Source organism: Rhipicephalus microplus, chromosome 3 (genome assembly GCF_043290135.1).
Source record: "Rhipicephalus microplus isolate Deutch F79 chromosome 3, USDA_Rmic, whole genome shotgun sequence".
Lineage (NCBI taxonomy): Eukaryota > Metazoa > Arthropoda > Arachnida > Ixodida > Ixodidae > Rhipicephalus > Rhipicephalus microplus.
This window is the reverse complement of record NC_134702.1, coordinates 13,417,625-13,438,073: the sequence shown is the minus strand read 5'-3', so window position 1 is coordinate 13,438,073 and position 20,449 is coordinate 13,417,625. Positions and strand designations below refer to the sequence as shown.

Here is a 20,449-nt window from a genome sequence, read left to right as displayed (position 1 = left end):
CCAGCTATTATTTAAAAACATTGCCATAAACAGTCAAAATTATACATACCCATAAAGTGTGCTATGTGTTCATCATCAAGATGAACACATATTGTGTGGATATTTATGACCTGTCTTAGGCCTACTTCGAAACACATGTAGGGCATATGCTCGCGCATTACTCAATTGTGCACAGCTCCTGCCCAAATGAGGCCCAAATGAGCACTTTAGTGCAGGCAAGTGATGGGCCTTTAATGCTTAGTTACTCAGTACTGTATTGAGTTAGAATGCCTTGTTGGGACAGCAGCTTGTCAGACAACGGAACTCCCTTGGTTTATCCACACATTGCTCTTTTTTCACAGCTTTCCACTGCCTGTACAACGAGTGACTGTTTTGGAAGGCAATGCAACTTGGGCGAATTTCACCGTTGATCGCCGTTATGCCAAGTGGTCAAGGGAGCACGACTTCCTCATTGGCGAAAATGGAGAACCCAAGTATCTGGGTGCTGATGAACTCGCCAACCTGTTGATGCAGCTGCGTCAGAACTACTCTGATATTGTTGAGGTCAAGGACAGCTTTGGCCCACCCGGTGAAACTGCACTGCAGTTCCTGCGAATAACTGTGCCGGTGAGATGACCTACGTTCTGCTTATAAGACTGAATATCAACTGTGACGCGTGTTCATCACAGGCAGCAGGAGTTATGCTTACATATATAGAATATGGTCTAGTTCACATGTAGCTTTGCTTTTTGCCTGATTTCATGTGACTTATCTTTTATACTGGATAATGTTTTATTGGGGAGTTGTGGTGCATCTGGTTGTTGGCAGGGTCTTGCATGCATTGTTTCCAATGAAATAAGAACCAAATAATCCTATTGGAAAGTCATAAATTGGTGCAGGAGTGGGCATATGAAGTTCAGTTTACAAAAGCTTTTCACTCTTGTATAGATATGTATAAATGCTTGCTCTTTTAAATAAATGTGTGCTTCCTAATACACAGCTAATAAGCATGTTTGTGAAATTTCATAATTAGTGTTGTTGTCACTGTAAGGTTCACCTACAGCGAAAAAGGTACTGGAACTGAGCTTATTGTAAGTTCAAGTGAGTGGAAATTCTCCGACTTTGAAAAAAAAAAAAAAAGAAATGTGTTATGCTAAAAGCAGTATCAACAGTTATCAAGCCATTAAATAGTCTCTCAGAAAAGCATATCATATATTCACAGTATTGGAGATCAGAAATTAAAGTGACAGTGCATACTCTAATCAGATAGGAGCTGCTTTTTTTTTTCTTTTCAGCCGATTCTCTCTCATTTTTTTGCTTGTGCAAATTGCTATAAATGTGCAATCTGGTGAATATTAAAATTTTAGATCATCAATGTTGTGTTTAGCATAAACATACGTGAGCATATGTAAAGAATAAACTGGTTGAGACTAAATAAAATTTTCTCATTTTCATTTTCTCATTGTATCTGGCTTGTCAGTGGCTTTCTTCTTACTTTTTTATTGTGAGATTTTTTCTCACTCTTATGATTCATCCTCCAGAGCAAAAAAATGAAGCCAGAAGTTGTCCTCATTGGAGGTCTCAACGGAGGACGTCCTGCCGGAAGGGAGATGTTGATACGCCTAGCCAGGCACCTTGTCACAGGTAACATCTCATGCTAGTTGTGTGTGTTTAACCACTCCTTCTCTAGACAGCTGTGACAGATCATGTCTTGTCATGAAGAGACTTGGTAGCTCAGAACAGAGTTGCGAATATTGGCATGTGAATGCCATTTTGTAGACCTATGTAGACCTATGCATTGTAGGACAATTTATGTCAGCACAATGTGGTCAAGAAATTTTTGGTTGGCTTTCAGAAAACCTTCAGTCTTACCTGTCTCTACTTGGTCAGTGCTGTCAGCTAAATCTTGCAAAACTAGCTTATAACCAATCTCTCGTGCACAAACTTCGTTAGCTGTCAGAAGAAGAAAAAAAAAGGAGAGTTGTGACCTTATAAATTTTATGATCTTTTAACACATATATAGTAATTTTGTTAGAGCATACATAGGAGAACTCAAAACCAACTTATATGCTTATTTTAGTTTGAGGAATTAGATTGCGTCTGGGCAGTAGTATGTTGTCACCGATCGTAACGTGACCCACAGTGGTGGCATGGTGCTCGAATGCCTCCCCGAATCTCGTGGATCCTGGCCACAAAAGCCACTATTCAATGGAGGCAAAGTGCTACAGGTCCTCTGCTTAGACATTAAGAATCCCTGGTGGTCGAAATTTCTTGAGCCCTCTACTACGGCATCTCTCATAATCGTATCGTGGTTTTGCGATGTAAAAACCCCAACTATTACGTAATTATATCTGCGACGTGCAGTATTTCCTCTGACCTTTTAAGCCCTGTTATCAGAAACTTGGCAGATAAGTGTGCTTTATCTTACATTGCTTTTGCATTCAGTTCTGCATTTGTTATGCAGAGTACTTTGCTGATTAAGGAATATAAATTCCTTTGATGTAAGTGTGCAACCATGGACGATTTCATCTTACCGACGGGGGTGCATCTCGATGTGACCAGGCTGCTCTGCTGACTTTTGTGAACCAAACTGATCTGGCTGCTCACTTAGGAATGCTTTTTTTTTTCACGTTCTTTACTCATTTTTTCCAAGTCTTCATAATTTTTTTGTCTCTCTTAGCTTCTTTTTAGTTTTTCTCTCCTCCCATTTTTCTTTTCTTTATCTCTTCTTTTTTCTCGAAATAGTAGGCGGGCCTTTATAGGTGGCAGCTGTCAGCCTGTTGTTTCCCTCTTTCCTCTGTGTCCTGGCATATTTGCGTATGCAAATCAAATATATACATAAATATCCATCCAGGAGGACAGAAGGCTTACGATTGTGCATCTCATGTGCAGGCTACAGGCTGCGATCCCAGCGCATAGTGGACCTTCTGGAAAAAGTGGCGGTGCATATTGTGCCCTCAGTGGACAAGGCGGGCTTCAGCCACAACGAAGAAGGCATCTGCAACTCTGACCAGTCGGAAGAGCTAAACATGGAGGACCACTTCAGCAGTGAATTTACGGGCCAGTTCCCGATTGTGGAAGCCGTCAAGGAGGGCCTGGGAGTGTCTCACTATGTGGCAGGTCTTGTTCTTGATACGGGAGGTGTTGGTGTCAGGTGAGCCCCAGGTCATTTGCTCTGTTGGCACTCAAAGGCGTGGTGTGATAAAATTGGTCTGACTATAGGCAGGTCTCAATAAGTGTCACAGAATGTTTAACCTTCCCTCTGCTGTTTGGACGAATACAGTCATGAGACATCGTAACAAAATGACCGATGATGACTGTACTCATCATAACAAAAATGGAGACTGCACTTGTCATACTTGTGTTTTCTGATGCTCACTAGTCGCTCGCTTGTTCATGTTGGGCAATATGTGTCTGTGCTCTCCTTTTATTGCTACTCTTCATTAATTGCTATGCAGTGAAGCCACTTTCGAGTTACCTCTATTTTTATGCAATTAGTAGAATGAAAGAACCCCACTGAACTGAAAGAATGATACTATTTTATTCAGTAAAAAGAAATCTTTACAAATTGAGCGAACAAATTTTTTGGGTAACTTTGGCCCATTCTTTTTTTTTCTTACAGTAGTGGAAGGGTTAAAATAGTACCAAGCAAAGAAAACAAAAATTTTGGGAAAGCTGAAGTCAATATTATTATAAGCGCTAATATATATAAAATCTGCATGGTTAGGCAAAAATTCGTAGGACAAAAAGATAAGCCATATTTGAGGCAGCTTCAAGTGAATGCAGATGTTTCTTGCCATACTATGATTTCTGTTTGGAATCATTAAAAATAAATTGAACCGTATGCAAGCTATTTCGGTCATTTGTTTCTTTAGTGTATTTTTGAGGTGTGTAAATGTAAACGCGATAAAAAAAGAAAAGGACAATAAAATCAAACGTCACCATCTGTGATGTCTCTTTTTGCAGAAAAAAAATAACAAAAACAAACTGTTTATTGCTGCACTTGGCAGTACAAACTGCCCCTTTCTTGCAGCTATTAATAAGTGTAGTTCACAGTTACAAATTGAATACTATTTACAGTTTCAGTATCATTGCTTTGTAGACAAGTTCCAGCGATTAAGCACTCATTGGCTAGACTCTTCTGCAGCAGTGAAGTTTCACTGATTGTCGCAACTGTGATGTAACTAGCCCGCGGTTGCGATGTGCAGGATTGCTCTGAATGAGACGAATAGTGGCCTGCTAGACAACATGACCATGGATGGCCTCGTAGCTGGCTTCCAGAAAAGGATTGATCAGTCCAAGTGCGAAAAGGAGCTGAGACCTGTTCAAGATGGCTCCTTGCTGCAGTATGCCTACAATAAACACGGGACTTTGATGGTAAACGTGATTTTAAGATGCATTTATAACATACCACACTCCTGGGTAGATTTAGTGTTGTTTTTATAACACATTGTGGCCTTTATGTTATCACATTATGTTAGTTTTAATCAGTTGCTTTTGTCTCAGATATGGCATGGCTTTGCCAACGTTATAAGAAATGGATGAAAGAGCATAAGATTATATCTCATTGCATCTCATTGCTGTTGTAAGATGATTATGTTTTGTTTTTGCTGGTTTCAGTTGCAGGAAGGAAAGGAGGCTTGAGTATTTGAACAGCTTGTTAAAGTTTAAGCAGGCTTGTGCTAATGTGAGATGGACATAAACGTAGTTCGTCATGGCAGAAAAGAAAATTGGTTCCGTGCGTTATGCCAATAAATTGAGGACTCATTTTTTACTAGTCAACATCTTTTCCTCTCTGCCGTTGATGAACTTGGAAATTCATTGAGTAACAGGGTCTTATTATTGTTGTTCCTTTTGTATCTCACTGCTTTTGTAAACATTGGTCCACAAACTTGCTTTTCGTGCAGGCATCTGTGCTATTGGATTGTTGCGACTTCCCTGCCAGAAAAGAAATTCCCAAGCTTTGGATGCGCACACTACACCCCCTTCTTGAATTCTTGGAGGCTGCAAAGACAAGTGAGATTCATTTTCTTCCCTTTTCGATGGCATTACCATGGTGTGCCTCAGTGTACATTTTTCTTAGGCTGGTGCTATAGTGTAAAAGTTGTGTTTCAGGTCCGTTCCTTTTCACACTTTCAACTTTGAACTTTCATTATGATCAGTATCAGCTGCTTGTGTGAAAAAAAAAGTGATCAAGCAACAGAATCAAGTGAAAGAAATCTTTACACCCCCAGCCCTCGATTTATTCTAAAATGTGTACATCAACCCCGATTTTTAAAAAGTGTTTGAAATGTGCCAAGTCACCAAACTTTTCATGTCTTTATTATTTTTTTAATATCTGAAGCAAATTGAACAAGTAGGCATCCTTGGAGCCGGTATAGGCACAGAACAAAAATAGTGGTCATCGTAAATAATAGCAGAAAAAAAGTGGTCCAAAGTTAAATTACTGACTGGGTAACTGTCATAGCAAAACTGCCTTGTTGCCCCACTTGGCAGAATGAACAGTCCAGAAATATCTTTAACAAGGCTGGCAAGTTTCAGTCCCAATCAAACAGATGAACAGAGAGCATGAACTCCGTAGTAGAAGTAAAAACTATGAGGCAGAGTTTAATTATGTATTTGTAAACCGCCCCCCCCCCCCCCCCCCCCCCGAAGATACTATTTAATCTTTTAATGGCCAGTCCCCACAGTTAAAAGCAGGGTAAGAGGTGTCACTCACACAAGAAAATCTATCTTGCAGACAACAAATTTTTTTTAATTGGAAATGAAGAGCTTCTTAACTCCTTGCTTTCTGATTATGATACCGACTTGGTGCATTCTTTCGAGCCCTTTCAGGATTGTTAATACGGGCTTCAGTGTTTTTGTTTTTCCTTCTCTGCTCATGCCAGGCGTCCATGGCAGTGTTACCGACGAGTACGGTACAACACTCACAAAGGCAACTGTTGGCGTACATACGAGCAAACGTCCTATCGAAACGACTAGTGGTGCTTTCTGCCTTGCTGTACCCCCCGGAAAGGTGGTGCTCACAGGTAAGCAGTGAGTGACCAGTATTATTCTCACGGCCACCATACGTGGCAAAACACTGGATTGATTGTGTGTTTGTTTGCTTCCTGACCAATATAAAAAAAAGAGAACGTTTATTGTAGAAAAAGACTGGAGTTTAAAGGTAGCCTAGACAGATGTGCTGACAGAGACCCGTTTTTGACTTATCATCACACACCGAGAATACATATCAGCTCAAGATTAGCATGTTACACTTTGTCATGTCTGCGATATTAAGGTTGTATAGGAAGTTGCCAGGTATTGTTTCAGAGTTGAGACTGATCACTTCAGGAGACAAAAAAAAAAAAAAAAAGTTGTGCTCAGAGCACATAACTGACTCTCTGTCTTCTTTTGTCATTACTTTTCTTTGGTGTTTTGTTGCTTCATCAAACCGAGTTTCAGAAATGCTGTGTACCTATGACTGACATATAATTGAAGCTTCTGGCAAATAACTTATGGCAAATACTCAAGCTAATGTCAAGCTGTTTCATTCATTAGTTTGCATTTGCTCTGGTTTGACATGCGATTTGGTACAAAATATAGCTCAATACATTTACTGTTGAAGAGTGCATATCATCAACAAAGTGGACAAGACCAGTGTACAAGAGGCTAAGAAAATGTCAAGTGTAACCAATTATCCTTTGCTTTGCCATTGTTTTTCTTTTTTTATTTTATGAGCATGCAATAATTATAATTAAGCACACATATTTACACAATTTCTGAAACGGAGTGTCACCTTGGCACTTGTATCGCTTGTGGCTTTGCGTTTCCTTGCTTCACCGACAGTTGCATACATCTTTGCAAGTGTGGGGCACCCTTTTCTGTTTTTTCAGTTCTCCAAGTCTGCATTTTTAGCGGACTGCAACTGCTCCACTCGAAAGAATGGACTCTATTCGTGGTCTTAGCTGCCGCTTACGCACATCTTCTGTCCACACTATAGCAAATTATCACCATTACACTTGTTATCATACCATTTATATAATTTATTTTCTTAGAAATAAATTATAGGTTCTTCGTATATGCACTTGTGTTGATGTCATCATCTGCATGCTCATTGTCATCACTAGTTTATATATATAAAAAAAAAAACGCATCAAATGCCTTCTGTATGAATATCAAAAAAACTGCTTTTGGTGTCTTTTTTTTCTTTTCTCATAAATTCATTTTTCATTGTCTAAAGGAATAAATTGTCTTGAATTCATGCACAGCATAGTTTCTTCATTTTTGAGCAGACAGTGACTCCTCTATGTAATCATTTTTCTGCACGTAGAGAATCCACTCTTCTTTATAATACAGACTGCTGAACTGTTATATTTACACATTGATTTTCGGCTATACAAAACACATACACACAGAGCAGTTGCCCTTCAATGATGTATTGTGTCATCCATGTTCAAGAGTGCCTAAGGGCCCTTTGTAGCAATTTCTAAATAGAGCACTTCGTCTCTCAATACATGCAGCACTGGTGGTGGTGTTGAAAGTAAGTGAAATCTACATTTTAGCCTACGCGTAGCCTCTCTGTGTAACTGCTAGCAACATTTAGTGGCTGTTTGTCATTTGCATATGACAAATGGAGACACATCTCAAATTCACAAATGACTCCTAACCTTAGCAAATATAGTACAGTGAGCATGCTGTGGTATGTGCATGAAACTCCATATGCATGTATGTAAGCATGGTGCCGTGTGAAATTAGCATGCTTATTACATGTTACAATATTGTTGGTGTGGAAGACATCATGTAGCAATAATGATGGCCTAAAGTAAGAATGCTCTAAATAATATCTCAATAAGATGCAATTTCAGACAAAGATCCTTTAAAGAATCCTTGTTCCGAAGTAAACCTTTTTTTTTTTTTTACAGCACTGAGTCGCTCTGTAAGTTTGCAGTCGTGCAGTCAAGCACAATGGACCATATGCCATGTATATAAAAATAAGCTTTTGATTACAGTTTAACTCAGCAATTCATTTAAGTGTGATGCAGTGTGGGTGACCAGGGTACTAAGGACTGTGTCTCCAACAGTTGAAAAATAATGTTTTCATAGCCAAACTCTCTGCTCAACTGAAACTGCTTCTTGCAAATGCATACCATGGCTCTGCCAGGTCTTCCTCATTTAGCCATACTTCTGCTCGCCCCACTTAGTGACAAGGCTAGGCTGTGACCCTGACTTCTGACATTTGTCACCTCATTCCTGAGCTTGCTTGCTTTGGGTAGTTGCCTGTTGCTGTGGCATGAGCTGACGCCAAAGCACGTTTGCCCATTGCATCGTCCTGATCCAAGCCTCCTCTTGCAGCGTCTGCAAATGAGTTTGAGATGAGGGTGGAGCGGGTGACGGTGTCGGCGGGCGAGGGGACCAGCCTCGTGCTGGTACTTGAGCCAGACACGTATGAGCACAAGTACCACAGCTACACCGAGGCCCTGCAGCTGCTCAGATACATCGCCCACAAGTATCCCAACACCACCTACCTCTACAGGCAAGTGGCTCCGAATTTCAGCCATGCGCATGTCAACTGTGTGCAGCATGTGTCAGAGAAGTATTTCTAATAACATGACTAGACACTGTACAAATCTAAGGAAATTATTTAATGTCCTGAATCCTCCCTTGTGTGTGGCTGGACTGTACCATATAGTGTATGGCATGTGACACATTGGCAAACTTGTCTTTTGCAACCACGTCACTGGAACATTACTGGTTTTCAAACAAATCTAATTTAATAATTGGCCTTATGCAGCCGTACAATCATCGCCATGATTCACCATCTCAGCATTGCCTCTTTTCCCCCACCTAAAAAAGAAAGAAAGGGAAACAGGATCTCTATCTGAGCAAGACCAGCCCTTTGTGTACCACTGGCGCCTCTGGCTGGTTCTTGTCAGAAAGTAGCGCGGTAGTGTGCAGTTTTGTTATGATATTAGCACAAAGTTACAAGGAAATCTATGCAGGTTTCTCAGAAAAAAAAAAAGCTTCTTAGCTGATGAAAAGTTCGTACTTGTCCGGAGATTAAAATTAAATGCCGGATTAATTAAATGCTGGAAAATCTGCACCTTTATAAGGCATCATGTTTTATGGGAAATCGGCTGTCATTACAGAGCTAAAGTTTTTGTTGCTAGATAGTATTCACAATGAAATAACTAGGTGTAGTGATGGCTATGTGTTAAGCATGACACCATTACCAGATAATGAATTATTGATCCTTTTTAAACAAGTCAACTGATTAAAGCAATATTTGCTGCACCTTTGCTACCTGCAGTTGCATTAAAATGAAACTGTTATTTCCCAATTCAGCAAGAACTGCTGCGTGAGGTATTGAGGTACGTTTTACCTTGTCCCTTATGTATGCACTGTGACCCATGAAGATGCACTTGGCACGTGAGTAAGCCTGGATGAATTTGTGCCCTGCAATGGACTTTTGTATAGAGGAAGCATAGCAAGTAGACAATATTATTTGTGTTTCATTCTGGATCACAATTTGAACATTCTAAGTAATATCCTGCAGCCTGGGCAGCAGTGCGGGCGGGCGGGACCTGCCTGCACTGGTGCTGGGTGCTACCCCCCGGGTGCACCGGCCAGGTGTCCCCGAGATCCGGCTGCAGGCCGGCCTGGCTGGGGGCCTCCAGCTGGCAGCCACCGAGATGCTCCTCCACTTGGCCCACACACTGGCCACCCGCTACAAGCACAACAGCCTCGTCACCCAGGTACCATACACTGCCGATTCAAACGGGGCTCAGAGTGGCAACACTCCACCAGAGAAGTGGTGGCATTCGTTGAGGAATGCTGCACTTGCAGAAAAGTTTTCTTGGCATTGAAGCGAAAGCGACAGAGCCGAATTGCACGATTGCTACCGTTAATGAAAGCGGCTTCACAATTGCCTCCTTGAAACGAAATAAAACTTCCTCATTTTGTACGGGAAGTTCCTTGAGGCATGACACAGCACATGCTAGTGAGATAATTATATTTGTTTAAACTCAGACAATGTCATTTCGCCCATTTGTATGCGTGAGAAAGTCACGCCTTTCACGTGTACCTCAAACACTAAGTGGCATTCGCACCTTCAGATGAGCATCTGTCTCATCCTGATAATTCCGTCCCCTCGCCTAAAGAACTTATAACAAATCTTATCCACATTTGGTTGTCTAAGCAGCAAATCAAATGCCATGGGATGCTTTTGCCTCCCAGTGATCACTTTCCACAGTGTATTAAATGCACGTCAGACTAAACTAGTACTTTGCATTAGAGTACATGTGCAGAAGTTCCGCCCCCATAGCTTTCCTTTCATTGCCGAGAAAAGTTGTCCGCGAGTATACTTTCTTCATAGCCGCTGTCATCATTGGCTGGTTCTTGTCGGAGAGTACTGCGGTAGTGCGCCATTTTGTTATGTTATTAGCGCAAAGCTACAAGGAAATCTGTGCAGATTTCTCACGAAAAAAAAAAGCTTTTTAGTTGGTGAAAAATTTGTCCTAGTCTGGGAATGTAACCTGGGACCAATCAGTGACTTTCTTGGGTGGTTGCTCTACCAATTGAGCTAACCAGAATGTAGTGTGAGGCTGAGTGAATCGACTACTTGAAACTCACGGAAATTGAGCATTGCAAACCAGTTCTGCAGAATCCCACAAAGTGACAGAAGGGTTATAAAAGAGAAAATACATGGCCCATTTGTAGCACAGAGCTTAGAGAAAACCCACTATCTTATGTTATTCATGTTAACATGTAGTATAACAGTGTTACTGTTAGCAGTTAAAGTGCGTGCAAGAATAAAAGAGAGATGCGTGCAATGGACAAGGTCCCACCAACATACACGTTGCCCTTCACTTCTCTCTCTCTTCTCCTTTAATCCCCTCACCCCTTCCCCCAGTGCAGGGTAGCAAACCGGACGTGCGTCTGGTTGACCTCCCTGCCTTTCATTTCTTCCCTTCCTCCTCCTCCTGGGAATAAAACGAGAAACGTTACTGTTTCGTGAACGATTAACTCGACATTTGTAAGTCCGTACCATTTGGCACTGAAAATCCTGCAGAAGACGAGCATTGGACTGTACAAGAAAATGGAACCAAGAGCAAACTGGTGCAGAGAGCAGCTACCCTTTCATAATTAAGAAAAATAAAATTGAATTGTGTTGAACCGAAATGGAAAAACAGTTCGTGTCAAGGCTTCAGATAATTTCGTTACGTTTATTGCGTTTGGATGCACTTTATTTATTCATTTTATGCTTATCTCACTGCTAGTCCCACTTCATTAATTTGACCTTTTCTATTCTTCTACAGAACAGCTCATGATGCAGTTTCTAACTTGTGCTGGTGCCATTGTTTAATTTTGTGATGCAAACTATCAAATATCTCCACAGTTCACTTTATTGAAGTACCAAGGAGAGTCTGCTAGTTAGTTGTGAAGAAAGCTGTGCATAATTTTTTGATTTCTTTCGTGATTTCTCATTTTGCGCTCGTGCACTGGAAGAAGTGACTGAGATGATTACATTTCTTAGCACACAAGCTGTGGCAATCCGTGTAATCCGTAGTAACGAGTGCAACATTCTTCCTTTGCCAACAGAGTTGGTGATTAAGACATCTGAGTAAGTACCTGATGAGACCTGTATGTAACACAAACGTGTTTTAAGAATCATGGTTCTGTTTGGAAGTAATACCCATTTGTTCCCATGTCATTGCAGATTATGGCATCTTCCAGAATTCACATTGCTCCACTGCTTGATCCTGATGGTATCACCAACTCATCTATTGGAAAATGTGATGCAAATGAATCCAGTCCTAGTGGCAGCAATCTGTTCTTTATGTTTGATGGTAAGTAAGTAGTTCCTGGATCACTTTACAGAGTTCTCATGTGTCTAGTTAAAGAACGGCAGGGCACAATTTGGCACAAGTAAAAATGGATGCAAAGGCAGTAACAAGGCATTCCAGAGTAATGTAATATAAAAGATTTTAAATGCCAACCTGCGATGTGATTATTAGGGTAGCCGTAGTGAGGCTGTGAATTACTTTTGACCAGCTGGTGTTATTTAACATGCCCCTAAATATCAGCACACAGGTGTTGCATTTTACAACCAATGAAATGAAGGGTATTCCAGAATAAGGCTGAATAATTAACGTATCAATGTAAGAAATGAGGAGCGCCATCGTATTCAGGAAACTTAACATGAGCATGGTGCCTTTCAGCTGAAAGATGGATTCACAAACGTGCACAAACATTAACATGCACGCACACACAAAAACAAACAGTATGGACTCCTTTAAATAGAACTAAGGAAGGCCAAGGAAATGGCTTGCCTGTAAGGAGTTTCATTTAGTGAAAGATCAGGTCAATGCGAACACAGCTTGCTCAACCACCACAGACTGCCCGAATTAGTCTGCTAACATTAGCGCTGGAGTCATCAAAGTACCTCTGTGCTTCGTACTGCGTGCTGTTGTGTCTATCTTTATTTACTGGCTTGCGGCCTTCTTATCTGCTCTGTAAATATGAAAGATATTGTGGAGTGTTGTGGTAGTAGCACTTTGCTGCTATCTCCCTCTCTTTACTGGTACTTGTTTTATTGTATCTTTTTTTCTCTCTTTTTTTAAATTTACAGACCAAGTTTATTTGGCACTGCAAAGAAAACACTGCATTTTCCAATGAGACAGTGCAGCTCAAGTCTTCATTTTTTTTTTACACTCATTCCAGGAAGCAGTTCACGTCCGGAGGTTCGTGCTGTGCAACAGTGGACAGATCGGTACCACTTTGTCACCTCGCTTAATGTATTGACTGGTGGCTTGGCACTGGCACTGCCCAAAGGTGCTGGTGCCATCGACACGGCAGTGCTCAGAAGACTGGCCAAGACTTATGCATACCACAATGACGACATGCTTAACGGCACTTTTGCCTGTGGAAGCAAGAGCTGTGAGTGTACAAGAATGCCCACTGTTTTATCTAGTTTTAGACTGCAGCGCTAGCAATATGAGGATAAGCAGCATTCAACCAAGCATCTCAGCATGTGGTTCATTTTTTTTATACAACAGGGTTGAGTATCTTGGTACGTGTGAAGTGTTGAAGTGAATTGAAAAGACAGTTTGTGTCAAGGCTTCTGAAAATCACGTTACGTCTACTGCACTTGCATGCACTTAGTTCATTGCCGATTTTATTCTTATTTTCGTGCACTGAATGTAACAACCTCGGTGTGCTCAAGTTATTGCTTTCTTCAGCATGTCTAGTGATTATTGCAAACATGTGCTCACACTTGCAGACAACACATCTGATGGAATTTTGCCGGAGTCTGCGGACCTAGGTCATCTCAATGGTTCTGTGATGGTAAGTATGCACCATATTCATCACTTGACTTTTTTTTTTCATAGAAAGTCTGTTATATTGTGATGCTTTTATACAACATATTATCAAAGCTTATCAAGAGTGTTCTTTTGTATCAAGAAGCTCTACATTTGTTTTACCTGCTCCTAGTGCTCTATGTTGTCGAAAAGGCATTCACTCCTGCATTTCTAATAGTTAAACATCTCATTGTCGCCTCACAGGACTTCAGCTACAGATATAGTGGAACGTACGAGACAGCAGCCTTCATCTCTTGCTGTCCAGCACCTAACATCAGCGAGTTCTCAGCTCTGTGGGTTCAGAACAAGCAGTCAATACTCAACTACCTTCTCCAGGTCAGTAACTAGACTGCTGATTGGTAGACAAACTTGTGAATGTATGGGGCATATGAACTTGTTTTAACTTTTAATATAAATTAATGCATACCATCAATGTACTGTTAAATTCCTGCATTTTTTTGTGCTCATCACTGAACTCTTTATGTTAGCATGAAGCACACAGGTGTGTACCTTATTGAATCTTTGAGACATTGCAGGTCTGTGTGTGCCGAAAAACTCGTACTTGGCTATTCTTGATGTCTGTTCATTGTAGACAAATATTCCTCATGATGACGACATAGCTGCATTACAAAACATGTACACAGACCATAGACAATCTGACACCCCAGATTTCTCTGCCATCGCAACTTTGACGAGGATGGTCCTCGAATTAAATTTATTCGAATGCAGAAGCATAAAAGAATGTTTCATGTATATAAAAACTTCAATTTTCCATTCCAGCTCATTTGTATTACACTCTTAATAAAAATGTTAATGCAGGTGAAACAGTATTGCCTGACAACCTCTTAACAAGACAATTTTACGTGATACGGGTGCATATCTGTTAGCCAGAAATGGAATTACCTTGATTCAAACTAGTCTAGTCTCAGAATGTGCAATAATAATGTTTTTAATGATGGGTGCAGTAGGCTGGACATAAGCTTTTGCAAGTATGCTCAAACCTTATTATGACAAAGTTGCATCTTACAAGAAAATAAGTTTGTTGTTAATTTGTTGTTAATAAAAATTCGTTATAAAGGTTATTACTAACACTGTATCTACTGGAAGACTATTCTTTTAATTTACTTTGTTATAATCGATATTTTGTTATATCTGTTTTTGTTTGAGTGTAGATTAGTCATAAATATAGAAAAATAATAGTCAATAACGTGTATGATGTATGGTAATGTGTATGGTGCACGGTAACGTGCATGTTGTGGTGATGCTCAGATCACTGCGAGGGGAATTACTGTTTAGACGTCACGTGCGACTCGTGTTCCTTTGTTGTTGTTTTTTGTATTTTTTGGTACACGTGCTATGCTTTTTCCCAAATTTTGTGTAGTCAGGTTTTTCCCCTAAAACTTTAAGCAAGCTGTCACTTTCATTATTTTTGTTTGCAGATAAGTTGGGTACCGCTGTATTTTAGTGAATGTCAGCTCATACACAAATGCCTTCCATCTGGTACATTACTCACATATTAAGAAAGGTGCCACCAAGAGAACAATATTATCTCTTTCAACTTGAGTACAAACAGTGCAGAGGCAGATGACACCTGAAGGGACATGCAATAGTGCCATTGAATGTCTTCTCTTATGTCCTTTTCCTGCACGCTTTTTCCTCTGAAGTCATGAGTCAACCTGACTAGATGCATACACCACTGTGTTCTACTTACATATCTTTATCATGTATGGCCATATTTCTTGATAGTGCTTCTCCAGTGGGGTAGAGGAAAGTGTTCTGACAACCCTGATAACCTCTCAATTGCAGGCCACCCAGGGGCTGGTAGGTTACGTGCGCACAAAGAGCCGCGATCCCATTCCTGGTGCCAACATCAGCATTGAGGGCCAGCCTCTGCACAGGCCAAGCACCAAGCTGGGCGAGTTCTGGGTTCCACTGGGAGAGGGAAGCTACCAGGTGGTGATCAGCGCACCCGACTATTATACCATGACCAAGGTAGGGCCCATGTGGGTGCCTCACATCTGTTCTTAGACATGCAGATGTTTCAACATCAGTAAATGTGGCTGGAAATCAGCTCATGCTCGTATTAAGTCGTTTTTAGAACTTTCCTTGCCTTCCCCACCTCCTTTAACGTTTTGCTTTCACACTTAAGCTTTGGTAGTCATTGGTAATGACTACCAAAGCTTAAGTGCTTGACAGCTGGCAGAGAGGTACAAGAGGTGCTTATGCTGCACAAACAATGCCTAGAGCACTGGCACAGCTAATTTGCATGCCTGTTTTTGTTGAGGCTTTGTTGTGTTACTTAGAGAGAAAATGACATAAAATGCCTGCATGATCGATTTACATGAATGTGCATATATCATCTACTAAGTTTCAATGGCAAGTATGTAGTTGGGATGGCAATTTATATGAATATCAAAGCACATGTACGCAGTTGAGTACTGTAAACTGCACTTCGTGACATTGACATTGCCTTGGGTGACCTGATGGGGACCCCTAATTTCTCGACATCACCACTGAAGTCAAGCTCCAAACTGGCACAGCAAGTAATGGTGGCATAGTTGCTATTGCCATTTTGCCGTGCTTGCCCCAGCAGACTCCTGTGGCAGTTGCTTGCAAGCACATGCCTGCAGTAAAGACATAGAAAGCCTAGAGAAAATCACCACCAGACAACGATGATGATAGCGATGACGCCGCGCAGCACGTGTGGCAGGTGAAAGAAAGTGAGCAGACAATGCAGGCAGCTTGGAAGTGCATTACACTTGTATGTGCTCACGTGGTTAAATTTGTGTACCGCGTTGTACACGCTAGGTGGCGTTTGTTACACCCGGCAGCTTGTCGCATTCGAAGCTCTCCTGAACTTAAACTAGTCTGTAATGAACAGACTGTAAATAATTATCTAACACACACTGCAGCAAGTAACGTGCAATGTTGTGACTTAACAGGCCCCCAGCTAGGTATTGCAACAAAAGAACCCCAGACCAAGATTTTTGTGTCAGTGCTTCTGTGTACAGCAGTTAAGTGGAGTTGTGCTGTCAGCATATTGATGTACTAAAGTGCTTGCTTGGCATCAGAGATAATCGAATAAAACTGACATTTGCTGGAAGAATGTTGTGTTAAACACCTCAGTAAAATGTGCTGAATGAAAATTCTAAACTGCCAAGAGCAACTCTAGCTCTGTTGAAAAATTTTGACAGCTTGCTATGCTAATGCAGATATTAACTCATTGAGAACTGGCCACAGTATGTCACTTACTGCAACAAGACAACCTTGCCAGCATGTGTAGAGGCTCTTGGTGCTGCTGTGGCGCTACTATTACTGCAGCAAAGGAATAGGGGAACATTGGGACATTTTTGGAAGACAGATGTTCGTGCTTTCAACATGGTAATCAGAAACCTTTGGGGCATCCGTACGTTCCCTATAAGAGTGCATATAGCAATTAAAGTGGTATGACCGCATGAGCACAGGGGCGTAGCTAGGGGGAAGCACACTGAGCTCATGGATCCCCCCTTCTTCCCTCCGAATTACAACGAAAACTGTTATGAGATCACAACTCTGGTCTCGCGCAACGCCGTAGTTGTCAGCCGCCGCCACCGCCGCCAATGTCCGTAACCACATCGCGCAAAATAGCAAAAAAAAAAAAAAAAACTTATTTCCAATGACACAGTGGGGCTCGACCCCGGGTCCGTTGGGTGCCAGCCTAGTATTCTACCGCTGAGCCATGCTGGTGCTTGGGACTTGTTGACAAACTTGCTTTAGGCAGGCTTAATGTGTCCGGAAAGCAATCGCGGTAATACAACTTATAAAGTGTTTTATATCAGCGAAAGAACAAGCAGTCAATGCACAATATGAATAGCGTAACGAGTGGGCCTTCCAATGCTCTAATCCATTACAAAAGCTTGTTTTTGTTCAGCTATTAACTGTGGCCCATACCCACTTCAAGCATAATTCCTAATCATTGTCAGACACTGCAAGAACAATTGGCACAACATTCCTCGCAGTAGTTTAGTGAATACCACGCTTCTCAGAAGAATGACGGAAAATAGCATGGCGAATGTCGGCCTACTACCCCAAAATTTTTTATTAATGCCATAATGGGCATCAAGCAAGTGTGCTTGCAGCAGTTACCCAATGAGTGTTTAGAAAAGGCTCCGAAAGGCCGCTCCGCTAGCTTTTGCTGTGACTATGCTGCGCCTTCCGCATAGGCCTGGCGTTTTTTATTCCGCCATGGCATAGGGAGCGAAAAGTTACCATTTCAAAGGGGTGCCCCTCTCAAAATAAAGGAGTTTATGGCTATGCGCCTGCATGAGCACCATTACTTTTACTTTCTGGGGACCTGAGGGGCTGCGGATTACGAGCAGCTTTAGTCCAAATGCAGAGATAAGGTTAAGAAAAAGTTAATCAATAAACGCCATGGAACCAGTAAAAACTTTATGCAAGAAAAATGAATGCATTATGATGCAGAGCACTTCTTCCTGTTTTACACTGCGCAGATTGTGGAAGTCTATGCTGGTCGTAGCACTACAGTCGAGTTCCTCTTGCAAGAGAACATTGTGATTGCTGGCCTGCCAAAACATGTGTTTGTTGTTCTTACAGGTGAGTGAGGAATTTGATGTGCTATTTTTTTCTACTTACTGGCGAGTACCGTACTTATATTCTAATTTTCTACTTACTGGCGAGTACCGTACTTATATTCTAATTTTACTTATAGTAGTTAATTTCATAACTAAACTAGTTAGAAACCTAGCATAGTTAAGTTTATTTTCAACAAGTTTAGACTCTAATCTAACAAACTCGCCTACACATCTACTTAGTAATACTGGCATCGTAACACTACAAAATTGGACCAAGGTTACCCAACTAGCTGATGTTCCAGATACATGACACATAGATTTATACATAAAGAATTATATCCTTATACTATGGAAGGTCTACCTGTCATAAGCATTCCCATACAGTAACTGCATACTTTTTTAACACTAATTGCTTCAAATATTAATTTTTTTCCTCTACCAATCAAAGACAAACTCACTGAAACCTACTGTAACTAACAAATCAAGCAATTTTAAAGCAAGTCTATAAGTGAGATCGAAGCGGGAGTGCTTGCTTCACAAGCAGCACTAATGTCATTCTAGAATTATTGAACTTGTTAATGAGCCTATGTAATGTTACTAATGTATTGCTTTTGTCTTTTACAATTTATTTTCGGTGAAATACTCTTCAATTAATTTATTATAAAATGGTTTTTATAATGTGTTTTTCTAATGGTAATGTATGACATCATTATTGGATCTTATGATGCCAGATAATTTTTCTGTGTTCCTTCCTGTTTATAATCTCTAATGAGAGTGGCAGTGATCTTAGATTTGTAAATAAATGAAATATGTTAACAGTTTCTTGGTAAATATACCTTATGTTAAGCCTTGCATAGGTGTTCCAGCTTAATCGCAATCGGTAGCATGTCGATACAGCTTGGTCAGTGTTGTTATTGCTCGTTATTTTCACATTTTCTTCTTGCGCAGTTAGTGTTAACAAAGAGTGGTGCCTCAACTCGCCTGTGGCATGGCATAAGAAGACGGAACAAAAAACAGTGGCCCTTAGCGGTCTTGAAGTCGTGCCTCAGTTCGTCCCAGCATACTGTGTATGACATCCCATGTGACGAGCGTTTTTTTTTTTCCGTCATTGCTAATGCAGGTTCTCTGGTGCTGCTGCTTATGGTGAGTGCGCTCTGCCTGTACACTGTGGTGATGAGCCAGCGACAGCCCGAAAGGGCTGGCTTCATGCCCGTGCAAAGCAACGGTGGAACGTTGTTTGATGACGATGAGGACGATGACAATGGAATAGGACAGCACAAGAGCCGCAAGAGTGCCAACAACAGTGGCTCTGGTGGCAGTGTGCACAGCAAATTGCTCAAGACAGCGGAGTACCACGACGACACTTCCTCGGAGGATGAAATCTACAACACCCGCAATTGGAAAAGCAGTGCGAAGTGAGTGAGTAGAGGTAACATACAATCTCTGGACTACTCGTACGGGTGCACCATTGTCAAAGTGAGAAAATTGCCTGCAGTTTGCACTATTTAGAATGCTAATTTGTCAATAATTTTAGGGAGCAGTCAGCTAACGCAATGAAGCTGTGCCCTACGTGATTTACCGGCTGCGAGTTATCCCAGTGCAGAGTAACTAGCCTAGAGATATGCATCTCAGGTTGACTACTTTGCTTTTCTTATCAATGAACTTTCTCATTCTGTTTTACCTGACTGGTCTCACCATACACGCTGCACTTAACATTTATCTTGGAGTTCACCTAGTTTAGTACTTGCAGATAGTACTTAATGTTTACAGATGTATTATTTTGTGCACAACTCTAAATTTTATAGAAACCTCCTATAAAATATTCATTTCCTGTAAGGTACAGGAACAGTTCAGGTAGTAGTAGCAAAATTGAGGCTGTTCATTTCTGAGAGAACAGGAACATTGACATGTACTTTTTCAATAACTGTATGATAGACTAATTAGTAACTCCCATACTCGTTTGACATCTGGTGTCAAAGATGTAAATATTACAAAGTCTGAAGCTACACACCTTCATAGTGCAGAACAAAAGGTGTTCAGGCACCTAACCTAAGCACGAGAAAATGCAACAGTAAATTAAAACAATAATAAGGATGTAAAATTTTCACATAATGATGATGTAAGATAATAATAATAATAATAATGTAAGATTCTCACATGTCAGTCAACCTAAGCGCGAGAAAATGAAATAGTAAATTAAAACAATATTAAGGATGTAAGATTTCTGAAACTCTGCTCCTCATAGTGTAGAGAGCAGCAGCAGGTGCTAGCAGGTAGCATGCAGAGTTGCGCTAGGCCAGCATAACGTCTTTGATACCTGCGTCTACGTTTGTGGACATGACTATGGCAAAGTGTTCAGTGTCGTTGAAAAAGACATGCCTCGGTCACCCACACTCCAAGACTGAGCAGCTAAAGTCAACTTTAGCAGCTCCTGTGTGGACAAAATGAAGTGGTGGGGTGCAGTGCGAGGTTGCTCAGGCCTGAAACAAAAGTTTCACGCTATTAGTCTTTTTGAGTCATCTTAAATTACTTAAAGCACTGAAAGCCCGAACTTTCATT

The 20,449-nt window shown here is 41.0% G+C and overlaps 1 protein-coding gene across 2 annotated transcripts in view; it reads left to right on the top strand.

Annotated features, from left to right (window-relative positions):
• LOC119181932 (carboxypeptidase D-like) overlaps positions 1-20,449 on the top strand; it is a 40,941-nt gene that overhangs the window by 18,656 nt on the left and 1,836 nt on the right. Inside the window, exons 11-25 of one of the 2 annotated variants that reach the window (XM_075888919.1) lie at positions 342-606; positions 1,521-1,623; positions 2,872-3,133; positions 4,188-4,356; positions 4,887-4,995; positions 5,868-6,008; positions 8,314-8,494; positions 9,515-9,713; positions 11,678-11,807; positions 12,682-12,897; positions 13,241-13,305; positions 13,524-13,655; positions 15,126-15,311; positions 17,810-17,912; positions 19,011-19,305. In XM_075888919.1, the coding sequence (XP_075745034.1) occupies positions 342-606; positions 1,521-1,623; positions 2,872-3,133; positions 4,188-4,356; positions 4,887-4,995; positions 5,868-6,008; positions 8,314-8,494; positions 9,515-9,713; positions 11,678-11,807; positions 12,682-12,897; positions 13,241-13,305; positions 13,524-13,655; positions 15,126-15,311; positions 17,810-17,912; positions 19,011-19,305 (2,556 nt within the window). Of the gene's footprint in view, positions 1-341; positions 607-1,520; positions 1,624-2,871; positions 3,134-4,187; positions 4,357-4,886; positions 4,996-5,867; positions 6,009-8,313; positions 8,495-9,514; positions 9,714-11,677; positions 11,808-12,681; positions 12,898-13,240; positions 13,306-13,523; positions 13,656-15,125; positions 15,312-17,809; positions 17,913-19,010; positions 19,310-20,449 lie in introns of both variants that reach the window. The other variant, XM_075888920.1, reaches the window with a different exon arrangement.